This window comes from Grammomys surdaster, unplaced genomic scaffold, assembly GCF_004785775.1.
Source record: "Grammomys surdaster isolate TR1022 unplaced genomic scaffold, NIH_TR_1.0 125878, whole genome shotgun sequence".
Lineage (NCBI taxonomy): Eukaryota > Metazoa > Chordata > Mammalia > Rodentia > Muridae > Grammomys > Grammomys surdaster.
This window is the reverse complement of record NW_021620703.1, coordinates 3,334,747-3,349,761: the sequence shown is the minus strand read 5'-3', so window position 1 is coordinate 3,349,761 and position 15,015 is coordinate 3,334,747. Positions and strand designations below refer to the sequence as shown.

The window sequence follows — 15,015 nt, the reverse complement described above, 5'->3', positions numbered from 1 at the left end:
CAGATACAGATACAGATACAGATACAGATACAGATACAGATACAGATGGATGTTTGCTGGTTCAACATTGTATTACATCGTAACAGTAGATGGTACCCCAAAGGTGTGTACAAACTTTTGCCTTTAGTCTCAGTTGAAAATATATGTGAAGGAATTTACCTTAAATTAAAATTAAAACAATAACAAAGCGACAAAATATTTTCTGTGAAATGTAGTGGTCACATGCTGGTCCGTGACTTTACAGGGTAAGATGGTCTCAAGTTGCATTTCAAGAAGGACACGGCTGAGTAAGAAAGAGGCTGACCCTGAGAACATTGTGATAACTATGAATCCTGTAGTGCCGTGTACGGGAGATGCTGAGTTGTTTCTGCGTGAAGATTTGAGAAGTCTTTGGTTTCACTGAACCAGCCTAGTTTAATAAGGCGGACAACAGCAGGAATCAAAGTGTCAAAAAATCTCTTTGATTTAATGTACATCACTATGTTGTAAAGAACCATTCACTGATTTCATATATACCCTCATGACATTAGATAGATTTATTAATTTAAATGCAGCGATATAAGTAAATACATTTTAGGTTGTAAGGATGAGAGTTTCCAGAATGTCTTGCTTTACTTTAGGTAATTTTTTCAACATCCTGGTGTTGAATGAAGTACATGTCTTTGTGGTGAAAGCTGTCCGGCAGTACCCCGAGAACGCAGCCTTACAGATCTCTGCACTCAGCTGTTTAGCACTCCTCAGTAAGTCTCCTTACTAACTAGGGACTCCTTTTCTCCTTTTAAGGAGAGGGTTAAAGGGCATCCTTCCAGTCAGAAGATGCTCTCAGAGCACTAAGTGTTGGCATCCCCTGTTCATGTGGGGTATCAAGAACCAGGCAATCACTTCAGATGATCCTTCTCTAGATCATCTAGGGTGGTGGGCAAATATCTCTTCACATGATGAGACAATAGTTACGCATGTTAAAATATTAAAAATTACTTCATGATTAGTGAAGGTGCTTAGTAAAGCATAATTTGTGGAAAACATTCAAACCCTGTACTTAGGCGTGGCTGTTCTAGCTGTTGGTGATGATATGCATCTCAAAGACATACAAAGACATACATACTTTTGTTTTTAAGCTGAGACTATTTTCTTAAACCAAGACTTGGAGGAAAGAAGTGAGACTCAGGAGCACAGCGAAGAGGAGGACAGTGAGAAGCTTTTCTGGTTGGAACCCTGCTATAAAGCCCTGGTGCGCCATCGAAAGAACAATCTCGTGCAGGTCAGACACATTGTTAGAACACTGGATTAAGATCAGGCCTTCCCATCCTTGCTACTTTGATACATTTTTCATCTTCCTTCCTGATATAGGAGGCCGCATGCTGGGCACTGAATAATCTCCTGATGTACCAGAACAGTTTGCATGAGAAGATTGGAGATGAAGATGGCCAGTCAGTATCTCTATGTGTCATGATAGAAAACTTGGTTCTGTTTCAGCCAGTACATAGAAACTGCCATTGCTAGTTTCTCTTGTCAGAATTTAAGCTTTAGTGTTTTTGCCTGTTAGTGGTGGGTATAGAATTTTGCCTAGTTTTTCCACAAGACAGGCTCTTAAAGTATGGCCCATGCTGGGATGTTAGGCCTGAGCTTCCACGTCTGGGGTAGTGTAGAGTTTTAATCCCTACTGAGATATAAACCACTTTAGTTTCTACTGTGGGATTTGGCATCATGAATCATTCAATTATTTGTGAATCCTGGAGAGCCAACCCCTCAGTTTTCTGGCTGACCAGGTGCAGATGCGTGTTAATTCACTCCAACCAAGCACATTCACAGAGCCTCTGGAGTTCTGGGCCACCAGCCTGCACATTGCCTGTGTCCAGTTAGAAACTTCCCCGGCAGGTCCCACCTGACAGCAGTATGGATCTGTATTCCAGAGAGAGGCCTATTTGCATAATGGCCCACTGCTGGAAAAGAGGGACTTAAGGAGACAGATGCTACTTAAAAGCTTCCATTTGGAGAAAAGATAGTGATTCTTAAAATCTAAAATAAACCAGCAACCAAATTATCCCGAGTGAGCAACCTTTCAGGAGTTTGCGTTTGGGCAGATTCACACTGCAATTTATCCATCTTAGTTCACGGTACACACAGTCCTCAATACCTGGAGTTCTTTCCAGTAAATGTGTTATTTAAAGGAAAACATTTCTTCTGTCTCTTAAATCTGCTCTGTTTCTTTTCCCCACTTAAGTCCAGCCCCCCTTTTCATTTTCCCCATTCCCTCCTTTTATATTTTTCTTCCTGGTGCCTCATTTTTTTTTTTTTAAAGATTATTGTCTGCTTGTTTATGGTTCATATGCTGGTAGCTTTCTATCATCCTGCTTGGTGACTGACAACTCTTATTGTGTGTTTTAATTATTTTCTTTATGTTTTGTGCACCTAGTACGTTAATGTTTGTATGGCATTCATAAGGCTTGCAAGAGTCACGGTTTGGTTGTAGTAGTCTACAATGGCATTCCCAGGCACAATTTTTTATTGTGTATTTTCATTTACTCAGAGTAAAATCTAGTCCAAAATACTAAATGGAGAACTCTAGAAGCAAGCAATGCGTATACTTTACTGTGTTTCTTGCTCTGAGAAGTAGGAAGAAAACCTGTGCTGCTTAGTCCATCCTTCCCGGGTTATAACTTTGTTTTTTATGTCCATCCTGTGAGATGTACACCATAGCAACTTTGTAGCTGCCTGTCCCTCCTTACATGTTTACAACACCGTGTGTTTTCCATAAGGCTTACAGGCTTCTGATGAAATGGGAGTATTAATGTTGGACACACTCAAATCTACCTATAGCGTTGTTCTACGTAGGCTTCTATTGTGAGTAGAGGTGGCGTACAGCTCGGCTTCCATGCCTGCACTGTTAAGAGTGCACAGAGAGCGCATGAGTGAGCATTGGAGCTGGAGGCTGTGAACTGATATGCGATTGGCTTTTTGAAAGGTTCCCTCTGCACCGGGAAGTGATGCTGTCTATGCTGATGCACTCTTCTTCCAAAGACGTCTTCCAAGCAGCTGCACATGCTCTGTCCACTCTCTTGGAACAAAATGGTAAGGGGTATACTATGCTACAGAGGAACAACACTGTGCTGGTTTCTTTAAAAGCTACAAATTCTGAAGAATTAAGATATGTAAATGGAATTAGCTGAAGTATGTATGTTGGCATAGAAAGGATAAAAATAAAATTTTTGGGTATATTTTCTTGACTTCTCTCATGTATGACATATATGATACATACTTGCAGAAATTGGAACATTGTATCCACTTTAAATGCAGACATATATGATACATACTTGCAGAAGTTGGAAAATTGTATCCATTTTAAATGCAGACGTATATGATACATACTTGCAGAAATTGGAGCATTGTGTCCACTTTAAATGCTTGTTATATTTTCCTCATATTAATAAATGTATTTATTATTATCATCATTACAATGTTAATAGCTGTGTAGCTTTCCAATGTTTATCTATAACCTATCATAGGAGCCAGTTTCTGTTGATTGGCTTTTAGCTTACATACCATGGGAAGTTTTAGAGTCCTCATAGGGCCTTTTTTCCTCTAAAAAAGATTGCCTGCATTTTCCTTTACATATTTATTCATTTTTCTTAAGTAAACTTTACAGGTGTACTACTGTTCGATGAGTTAGTCACTGTTTCAAAAACTGGTACTATTGTCCAGAGTGCAATGTTTTCTACTCATAAGTTTTTGAGAATGATCTTTCATGTATAATCCCTGTGAGCATCATAACTTTGCATACTTACAGACAGAGAAGGGGCTCTCATACCTTGGAGCTCCCTTAAGCTTTAAGGTCCTGGCTCAAACTGCTACAGATTCCTGGCCCCATAAACATGAAATTTTGCCAAGAAAACTTGTCTGGCACCAGGTAGAGGGGCTTGTCAGTTCTTATGGGATATTTTTTAGGCAGTGAAACATTAAAAAAAAACAAAGAAAAAAAAGGAAGATTGATCTGAGACATAACAATGTAAGCGCCACCAGATTTTAGTAGCAAGGCCAGGCTACTGACTAAGACACATCTCCTACAGGCTGTTTCACTCAGGTCAAATCAAGAGAAAAAGTATCTCCTTCCCATTTTTCTCCATTCTCACCCACCTCTCTGGTGGTGTTTTTAATAAAAGGAGAGCCTAATCAAATGTATTGCATACATCTGTGCAATTGTTAAAGAACAAAGTTAAATTAGCTAACGATGAATCGGGCACATCACGCAAAGGCTTGGAGTAGCCAGGCCCCGAGTGATGACAGGGCCTGTCCCAGGGCTGAGTCATCCCAGGAGCTGCCATACAGCTATGGAGGTCTGGGCAGGGATTGCATTGCAGCCAAGGCGCATTGTGTATAGCTCCCCAGAGGAGATGAAGCTTGTTGCCAAGCAGCGATAGTGTGCTGGGGCTGTGGGTCTTAACCATTAGGAAACTCTGCTAGGTCCTGCAATCAGTTGTTAAGATTTTGTGACTTGGGGTTGCTTTCATTATGGCCTCTGAGGGACAATGACCTCATGAGTCAGCTTGACATCTGTTTGGAATCAGTTCCTGCCCTCCCTTCATGCTCCCATGCATTTGGTCCTGGCATCTGCTAGATGCTCTTAGATGCCCCTGCACATCCTGGGCTTCCTGGTATAATAGAGTAGTAGGATCTTGAACAGTCTCCTTATTTAGCTCCACCACCAAATTCACACTGCAGGCTACTTGGAACAGTGACTATGAAGGGTAAAGGATGGGAAGGGTTATTTGGTTTGTTTTTTGTTGTTTGTTTTAAACAGGATTGGGTTGGCAGAAAGAAGAAATGGGCTCTTAGACAGGAAGGGTGACACAGGCCAGCAATCCCAGCACTCTAGCTAAAGCAGGAAGAATGTGTATTCAGGGCCAACCTGGACTAAGTCTCAAAGACAAATTAAAGAGGAAGAGGAATAAGAAGGAGGAGGGAATGGAGAGGGAAAAATGGTGTCTTGGAACCATGGCGACTTGAAGGCTTAGGCCCAAACATCTTTTGTGATAATTTTCTCATGTAGTTAAGCAGTTGGATGAATTGAGCTCCTTCCTGTGTATTGAGACTCCATACAATCTACACCCTTATGATCTGACAGTTACATAAAAATTTTAGGCTCATGGAGTCAAATTCTAATGGGGAAGATAGACAAGAAGACTAAGGAACATGATACTCGAGGTAGCCAAAAGTCAAGCTGAGAATGAGGGTTTGACCTTTGAACCAGAGGAAAACCAAACATGAATGGGCATTCACTAAAGGCAACTCCTGTAGAAGTTTGTATTTTGTGATTTGCCTTTGAATACAGATAATCTTCTGCTAAAATAGGGTAGATACAGCCAGTAAACTTCTGCAAGTAGATAGGGACACGTGGAAATGTTCTGTACACTCTGAAGGGACTTCGGGATGACTGCCCTTCTCCTGGTCATGGTTGCCATTGTTGAGCAATCTGGCTTCTGCATAGTAGATAGTGCTGAGACCCGTGAATAATGTATGCAGCCCACTGAGCTGTACAGAGTAGTTCAGAGCATCCCAGCACATGCCTTTCCACTGTCCTCTTACCAGTGAGTGTTGCCTCCACTCACCTGTGGTCCTTCTCCTCAGGCCTGCCTCTGGCTCCCATCACCAATGGGATGAGGGCTTGTATCTGTGCACACAGAGTGTCTCTAGCCCATGCACTGATGTCTAGCAAACTTGTGCTTCCTAGCTCAATGTAAGTCTGGTCATTTTGTGAAGTTCAAAGAGTAGTTGTTCATTTAATTTCCATCCTCGTTGTGAAGAGTATTGTTTTTATACATTGTTTTATATAGCACTTCTTTCTAATGGGCTTTAATGTACTAATCACATTAATACCTGTCTACTCTCTGAATAAAAAAAATTAACTGGAAATATCAATAAAGAATTAATAAATATGGAACACAGAGACTGTCAATTATTTGTAAGATACAGGCAGCTATTGATGATCTTTAAGTAGCTAATGAAATATGTTATATGTGTTCTTGCAATTGTGAGCTTTCATTACCGTACATAACTTGAAAAACACCTTATAGTTAATTTCAGGAGAATCCTGCTGGCAAAAGGAGTATACCTGAATGTCTTGGAGTTGATGCAGAAGCATGCCCATGTACCTGAGGTGGCAGAGAGTGGCTGCAAGATGCTGAATCATCTGTTTGAAGGAAGGTACTGTGCATTCATGAGCCTATACATATATATGTGTGTGTGTGTGTGTGTGTGTGTGTGTGTGTATATATATGTATATATATATACATATATATGTGTGTGTGTATACACATATGTATATATACATTTATACATACACTTACATGTACATATACATCATACACATACACACCTACATATACCATATACCAAACCATATACCTATACACATACAAAAACACAAAAATATATATATATATATATATATATATATATATATATATATATATACACATATATATATGTACATATATATATGTATATATATATATGGCACTGAGCCAGGTCTGATATCATTCAAAGCCCATGTTGAAAAGGGAAGCTAAACATGGTACATAAGAACATACCTTTTGTCATCTTCCCTTGATCATTTGGAATTATTTTATCCAAGCATTAAAAAGTGTGGCAGAGGCTGAAGAAATATGGTGAAGGTTTGCTTCTATGCTTCTATGTTATCTGGTTTAGAATTGATAAGTGTGCAGCAGAAATGATAATAGCTTCTCAGATCACTACATATGCGAATATGCAAAACTTATAAGTATATAAATTTATAAAATTTATAAAGTATAAAATTTATAAGTATATAAATTTTGCAATTATTGCTTTTCAAAATTAAAGTACCATTTATTTATTACAATGCATTGTTCATTGCTATTATTTCATTTAAATTAACTTCGGTCTCTCTTCTTCCCCTCATTCCTTTCCCAGTGATGCTTTATTCCCAAGCACTTTATGGCCAGCCTTAGTGACGCTGTGTGTCTGGTTTGTGGCATAAAAGAGGCCAGACATTATTATATGAGTCTGAAATGGTGAGAGGGAGATAGAGGCTTACAAAACCTGCCAAAACCTGAAATTCTGGCAGGTGTCTCCTCCAGCAACATATACTTAGTATATTTTCTCAATCTATTATGCAAAAAAAATGCATGATAATGGTGGTATTGTTTGATATCAAATGGAAAGCAGCCGTACAGGAAAAAGATATGAATAAAAAAAATTATCCAGGATACAGGTGCTACAGGTGAGAAGGATCTTATGTCTTAGCTCGTTATCAGACACTCTTCCTAGGGAGAAATGAACGAATGTCTCTATTTGTTCTGTATCTTCTCAACGTTGAATCTACAGCAGACCAAGCAAGAATACCTCCAAAGCCCAACTTGGCGAGCAGATGAGATTTGTTACGGTTACTTACAGGACTATGAGTGAAGAGTTACTTCCTGGAGCAGAAATGACTCAAAGACAGCTGCATCCCTGAAACCCACCCCAATATGGGTGACAGTTCACAAAGCTGGGAACTCAGAGCAGACTGCTCACAGGGCTCAGATCAGCAGGGAGCAGGGTTCATCTTTTCAGAGCTTTAGCCAGTCTTACCATCGAGAACTGACTGTTGGGAGCCAGTGAGCCTGACTCTTGCCGCACTCATGCCCAGCCACACTTGCCACACAGTCCCCAGCACTGCTTTAATTGACACTTTGTCAATCTCTGGGAATCCTGCATTCCTTTCTACTGCCCTATGCAGCATCTTCTAGTTATTCAGGGGGTTTTCTGACACTGAGCATAGCCTCCAATAGCTCATAAGGGCTTCTGGAACAACAAGAACAATAACAAAGACAGGTCTCCATTTATCAACCTCAAGGTCATTCAATTTCTTTTGAAAAATGGTCAATAAAACATCTTTGGCAGAATCTCCCCCCAAACCAGGGAATTCTTTTCTAAATTCAGAGCTCTGATTCTCATCCCATGCTAACATCTAACCTTTACCACTGCAATCCTTTTGTACCATGACTGTTTGACAGACGTCTGATATATGGCTGACTGACCTTCCCTTACAGATTTGTCCCTCAAGTAGATTTCTCAGTTAAGAGTGAGTTTGGGAGTCAAGAGAGTTGGTCCTTGTTCTTTGGTATATTTAAAGTGGAAGGGTTATCTGCCATGGAGGCAGAGATCTTCAAGGCTTTTACTCATGCCTTGTATATCCTTTGGACACCTTACTATCATGTGCGGTGTCCCCAAGCCACAGAGAACAACTCTTGAGAAGCCTCAGAATTGCTCTGGCCCTCAATCATCAGTCATCTTCTTTGGTTTGCCAGAGGAGTTTAGATGAAGAATGAATGACAAGGGTGGTCTCCTCCCTGCACTCTCTTCTAGCCAAGAATATTTTGCAGTAGGTAAAATTGTCACTGAGACAGGTCTGGCTGGGCTCTAGGGGCAGATAAAGAAGGCCTTCACTACATTGCTGCTGGTTATGGGAAGTCCCAGGCACTAGCCTGAAACAACTGATATTTGGGGCTGTCCCCGACAGTATGGTCACCCCTAGGACTTTATGCATGAGATTATGTAAAGGGTTTTATTAAATATATTTATATTTAATATAATATTAATTATATTTATATTTTATTATAAATATATTAATATATTATAATTATATAATTATAAATATTAATTTATATTTAATATATAATTCTTTATCTGCCCCTAGGCCCCAGACAGACCTGTCTCAGTGACAGTTTTACCTTCTTGGCTAGATGGGAGGGAAGGAACACCCTTGACATACACACACACACACACACACACACACACACACACGAGATCTAGATTGTTTTCCTCTTTTTGAAGTACTTTCTTTAAAAAAAATAAAATGAAATGTTTATAGTCAAAAAAAGAAAAAAGTGAGCTCAACCTCTTCAGGCAGCTGGTCTAGTCTGAGAGTCTTCTGGGAAGCTCTGCTGGTGTTTGTCCTTTTCAGGCCTGGGAAGTTATTTCTGAGGGGTTCAGCAGACCTCGAAGCTTCTACAGGCTCCGGAAGGAGAAGCCTAGCGAATCCTGTCAGTTTCAGGGTTCCTGAAGCATCTGAGTAGTTTACTCCCTGAGTTTAACCAGCTCTCCTTCAGGGTGAGATGTTTCTGCCTCTTCTTAGAACATACAGCGTCTTAATGAGCTTCCTCCTACGTGAAGGTTTTGTCTCAGAGGAAGCTGAATGACTTTATTGCTATTATGAGCCAACTATCGAATGGTTGGGCTTCAGGATTCTTCCAAAAAGAATAAAATAGAAGGATCAGAAAACAGCTTCAGAAGGTAGAAGTTTATGGCGTAAGGATTAAATAAATTCATTTTCATGGATTAAGATAAGCTTGGTGCATTTTAAGTTGTCAGTAAATCTAGCTGTTAGCAATATGGTTATTATATGCAAATAATGTAAGTCGTGTGCAGCACACCTACAGATTAGTAATGGACTTACTTGTCTTTCACACAGCTCCAGCTAATCTATCCTTAGGTAACCTATCTCGGTCAGAGTTCTCTTTTTTATAAGTGTTGTTTTTGAAGAATTAATTGCAGTATTGAAGTGTTGGTTTTGATGGTGAGGGACGTGTGTGGGCAAGTTTCAGTTAAGAAGGCACTGCATGAGACAAATAGCCACACTACCTTCCCGAGTGGCACGTTTACTCGCCCGTAAAAGAAGAGAGGCTCAGATGTCTTGGAGAAGCCAAGAATTTAATGTGAACTAATGAACTCTGTATAAAAAGGCTGATGATGCTAACTTGGAAGATGAACCTTGATAGGGTGCAGGGGTCCTGGGCTTGCTTCTTTCCAGTTAAAGGATTTTGGTATTTCCTCCTCCAAACAACAAGCTTTTTTGTTTTTGTTGTTTTAATCTGGAAAATGGGGGTGTGAACATCTTTCTGGGCTGTTGCCAGTGATCTCCATACTGATCAGAAAGAAGGTGTTACCTTCATAAAACTATGGCAAAAAGATATCCAGGCGATTGCAGATCTAAATTCTTGAGGTCAGGATTTAAACTCTTGAAGTTTTGGTTGGGTTCAAATGCATTTTCTTATAGCTTTTTCTGGTAAAAAAATATATTGTCTCTGATTACCCATATTTGTTTCAGTTCAGTGTTTGTACAAATAAATCAGGCTGTACTTTTTTTTTCCCAATAATCAATCAATTTCCATCCCTAGTAACCCTTCTCTGGATACAATGGCGGCAGTGGTCCCTAAAATACTATCAGTGATGAGAGCCCACGGGACATCTCTGTCGGTCCAGCTGGAGGCGCTGAGAGCTATTTTGCATTTTGTTGTGCCAGGTGAGTCACGGAACTGATTGTACTCAGAGTCTGCCATTTAAATGGAATTTTGCATCTTCACGAAACATTGTTTTCTAGGCCAAGCTTAAAGAATCAGATTCTGACGACTGCACACAGGTCTTTCTGCCAAACATGAAATTAAATTCATGAGAGAGGATGAGTTCATAAGAATATTTAGCACTTCATTTACATAAGAAATAAACACAGGGTAAAGAGTGGACCTTCTGTCTCTAAGGACTACTCACCTCTGATGCTTCTTTGCTATTTCCCTTGCTGTCATCCATGTTAAAGTTCAGGCTAGAACAGAACACACTCTTTCAACTCTCCTCCAATGCTTCACTCCCATCCTTCATGTCCAAGGTTAAGTTAGCTCTCCTCTGGCAGCCACACGGCCCCTCCCTCATTGACTTTAATGACCTTCTTCTGCCTGGCTTTCCCTGGCTGTCACCTTGTTTGTTCCTCAGCTCCCTCTAAAGCACCTGCCCCTATCTCATTCTTTCAACACACGTTATTAAATGTCTCCCGTTCTGTTCTGAACACCTCAGAGCTTTAATGAGTTGAATGACAGAGGGAATGAGGGCAAAATTGGAATGTCGGGAGCTCGGTAGATAGATGAACAGCGGATTACCACGGTGAGCGGCTCTGCTGCAGAAGAAGGTCGGGCATGTCTGAGCACACTGGTACACCTAATGCCTTAGAGGAGCACATAGGTCCGGGAGTGGCTGTCTATGACTCAAGGACAAGTCAGATGGCAAGGGCAGCTTTCAAGCAGAAGGAACGTGAGCACATAGTGTGGAGGGAGTGAAGACAACTGGGAAGGGGATGGGGATGAGTCTGGGAGGAGAGACCCTAAGTGCACTTCAGAGTGATTGTGATTTCACATGGGGAGCAATTAAATTTTATTAATGGCTCGAACATGTTCTGAAAACTTAATAATGGCTCAATTTGAATAATTTTTATTGTTTCTCATATCTTGTTTACAAACATTAGAAGGACCCCTTTTAAACTTTTTAAGAAAAATGTGTTTCTCCTGGGCTAATGGAATTGTGGAATTGACACGTTTTTGAAGTATTCTGGGAAGAAAGCTGAAGTAGTACAATCAGAAATGAACACGCATTTAACGTCCCGATGCTGTCAGGAATGCTCTGTGACTGGAAGACAGTTTTTAGCCTATTAATTCACATTCAATCTAGCAGCATTGTGTCCTTTCTGATAGAAGAAAGTGTGTTATGTAAGTTTGAGTCAGACTACCCTTTTCTTTTAAATATTTTCATGTTCAAGTGCATTTTCCCCTTTTAATTATCTCCATGAATTTAAAAAAGTTTAGATTTCTGAATAGTCTTATTTTTGTTTTTATATGTCTAAAATATACTCATATATACATATGTATACATACACACACACACATATATATATATAGACACATACGTATGTGTGTGTGTGTTTCTCTCTCTCTCTGTCTCTCTCTCTCTCTCTCTCTCTCTCTCTCTCTCTCTCTCTCTCTCTTTATCTCTCTGTGTGTATACCATTAGGGTGTCAAGAGCTTGTTACACACAACTCTGATGTCAATCAGTAATGTGAATAACTTTTGGAACTATATAAAATATGCTTAATAGTATGCATTAATGACTTGGACCACTACCCTGTAGTTCTGGGATCACATTTGCAATTCACATCAATGGTGGAGTTATACGGGGTGAGTTAGTGGGGACTCGATGTAGGAGAGTTGGTTAGGAGTTGATGGCAGTCTAGTGAGATGATGTAGTGGATGAAGCAGATGTAGTGGATGAGGCAGATGCAGAGAGAATAGATTTGAGAGATACACAGGGTATCTAATATTTCTTTGTTGCTCTTGTATAAAGTTCCAACATTTTTTAAATCCGTATTTATTCCTCATGGAAGTTTACTAAACCAACTCTTTTCCATAGTGTCTGGGTGTCTTCTGTTTCAGAATTAAGAGGAGTTTTCACTGTGAGATGAGTGTTCTAGAGGAAGAAACTCTTACTGATTTTATTTTTAAAATCTGATACTTTAGATAAGAACAGCGATCAATCTGTGTATTTTAAATTAAACCATCATTTCCCATTTGTCACTAGCAGTTAAGGCATAATTTTACTTAAAAGGTTATTACTAATTTTTGAATTCTGTAGATTTAGTAAAATGGAAGAACAACAATTCGCAACCCCCCCCCCGTTAGTTTTTTAAGGTAATGTCTCACTATGTAGCCCAGGTTGCCCTGGAATTCACTATGTAGACCAGGCTAGCCTTGAACTCACAGAGCTTTGCCTGCCTCTCCCTCCAGAGTGCTGGGATTAAAGACATGTGCCACCATGCTCAGACTAATAAATTATTTTTGTAGTCTCTGGTGTTCAAAGTTTATTTCTTTTAGGTGGATAGATTCTTAAAGAACAGCAAACGCCTGCTAGAACCATGCCTGTTCGTTAATCTCTTTTATTAAAAAAAAAAACAAGCTTAGAATATGTACTTATTTTGTTAAAGGTTTTCTGTGTATGCACGCATCTCTAAGTTTGTATAAGTGTACCATATGTATACAGTGCGCATGGGCTCCAGAAGGGGCAAGCGGCTGTGAACGGCCTGACATGGGACCTGGGCACTGAGGCTGGGTCCTCTGGAAGAACAGCAAATGCTCTGGACCTCTGAGCTGTCTCTAGCCCTGTACTTCCTCTTAGCATGATTATAAACTGACCCTGAAGCACTATAGCTAGTTAATAGTCAATTAAATAATTATTGATTTTTTTAAAAAGATGAATTTAAGGCTACACTGTATATACGTAAATAGGTATTAGTAAACACAGCATTAAGTGTGCAAACCAATAGGCACGGCATGCTCATCTGTCTCCTTTACTCCACGCAGCCGGCATTCTTCTTTGCTGTGTATAGGTGATGAAACTAAGGTATACAGACACAGAGATTTTTTCAGACTTCAACTGATGCTACCTGAATCTACCCCGTGTTGATGTAATGGTGTCTCGCATGCCTCTGTTACACTAAAACAGTGTCCTTGGACCCTGGAGATATGGAGAGATGAGGTTATGGGCCTGCCACTAAGAAGTTGACAGTGCACACAGTTTGAAGGGCTGTTACATGGAAAAGAAATGATTTCCATTCTGGGAAGCAGTGGGCAGAGATGAAAGTTCAGGAATGCTCATTTGGTCATGATGAAAGGAAGATGCTGATGGCAACTCATTGCGTGAGGCTAGAGGTTTGACTACTGAGAGTGACTGGTTGGCACACATGTTTGTGGCGCAGTGAAAAGCTCCAGGAATCTGTGCAGACATAGTCACTGAAAAATGCAGCAAAGCCATGAATGTTTTAAGTGGGGATGGAAAGTTCCACAAGGGCAGGAACCTAGCCCAAACCAAATTATCCTAGCTTTTAGCAAGTGGCAGTATGTTCAGCCTAAATGCACTTGACAAGAGTATGACTGTATTTGTCACTATTTGTTTGAATTTAGGAATGTCGGAAGAATCCAGGGATGACTCTCAATGCAAACCAAATGTACTCAGAAAGCAGTGTTTCAGAACTGACATCTACAAGCTGGTTCTAGCCGCTCTGAACAGGGTATGTTGAACAAGGGTTTTCTGTCTTTATACCATTAATAAGACTATAAAATCTGAGGGTCTGGGAGTGGGGCTCTGAGTTTTACTTTACTTTCTTTTTGCTTGCTATGACAGTTAGATGTCATAATTAGAACTCAGGGTGATAGTAGGAATGTTGGGGTGGAAAAATATATATTAAAACAAAGATAAGTTTACAACTAACTAATGCATGTTTCTATCTAAGATTGCTTAATTAGAAGGTCAATCAACGAGCCAGGTCTGGATGTCAGGCCCAGACTGCTGTTTGCTCCCTGGTGGGCCATTCTTCCTTTATGATCCTATGGAAAAAGGTTTAGCTAACAGAGACATACCAGACAGGACATGGCTGTCTTCTCTGATGCCTCTGTATATTTTCATAGCTCTCCTAAGATGAATTATGATTAGGGTGATGTCAACAGAGGTATCCATAATTATGACATGAGCTTCAACTCTTATTGATCTAAGCAGAGACTAAGAAAAGTATTTATTCAAGTGAGCCAAGGCTTTGGTATATAAAATAGAGTGTTACAGTTCAGGCTGAAGGTAACCTCTTTCTGGATCTTTGACCTACTTATGTGAGACCTTGAGAGTTGTTCACACATCACAGTGTTCAGGCATCTGGCCCATAGGTCACTGTTTGTCTACTGTCATTTCTGGGTAACAAAATGAACTCTAGGTGTTTTGGCTCTGTCTACATGTATGTGTCTGCAGAAAGACTCCTGACTCTTTGGTCAGGGAACCCAGGGAAATAAAAGCCAGTTTTCTGATAAGATGGTTGCAGGTAAAGACTTTATGATTTGCAAAAACTTAGAGAAAAATATTGAAAATTTAAATTTAAGATATGTATTTTGAGCCAGGTGGTGGTGGTGGCACTTACACTTAATCCAAGCACTTGCTAGGGGCAGAGGCAGGAGGATCTCTGTGAGTTTGAGGCTATCTGGTCTATAGAGTGAGTTTCAGGACATCCAGGACTCTATAGAGAAACCCTGCTTCAAAAAATAGACAAAAATGTATTTAATTCTTAAATAAGAGGTGCCCTAAGAGGTAGCACACACACACACACACACACACACACACACACACACACACACACAC

The 15,015-nt window shown here is 40.1% G+C and overlaps 1 protein-coding gene across 3 annotated transcripts in view; it reads left to right on the top strand.

The window, feature by feature from the left end:
• Positions 1 to 15,015, top strand: part of Lrrk2 (leucine rich repeat kinase 2) — a 138,483-nt gene that overhangs the window by 25,854 nt on the left and 97,614 nt on the right. For all 3 annotated transcript variants that reach the window (XM_028752156.1, XM_028752155.1, XM_028752157.1), the window contains exons 8-14: positions 621 to 740; positions 1,119 to 1,261; positions 1,351 to 1,430; positions 2,966 to 3,072; positions 6,072 to 6,201; positions 10,197 to 10,321; positions 13,797 to 13,903. In XM_028752156.1, the coding sequence (XP_028607989.1) occupies positions 621 to 740; positions 1,119 to 1,261; positions 1,351 to 1,430; positions 2,966 to 3,072; positions 6,072 to 6,201; positions 10,197 to 10,321; positions 13,797 to 13,903 (812 nt within the window). The remainder of the gene's footprint in view (positions 1 to 620; positions 741 to 1,118; positions 1,262 to 1,350; positions 1,431 to 2,965; positions 3,073 to 6,071; positions 6,202 to 10,196; positions 10,322 to 13,796; positions 13,904 to 15,015) is intronic.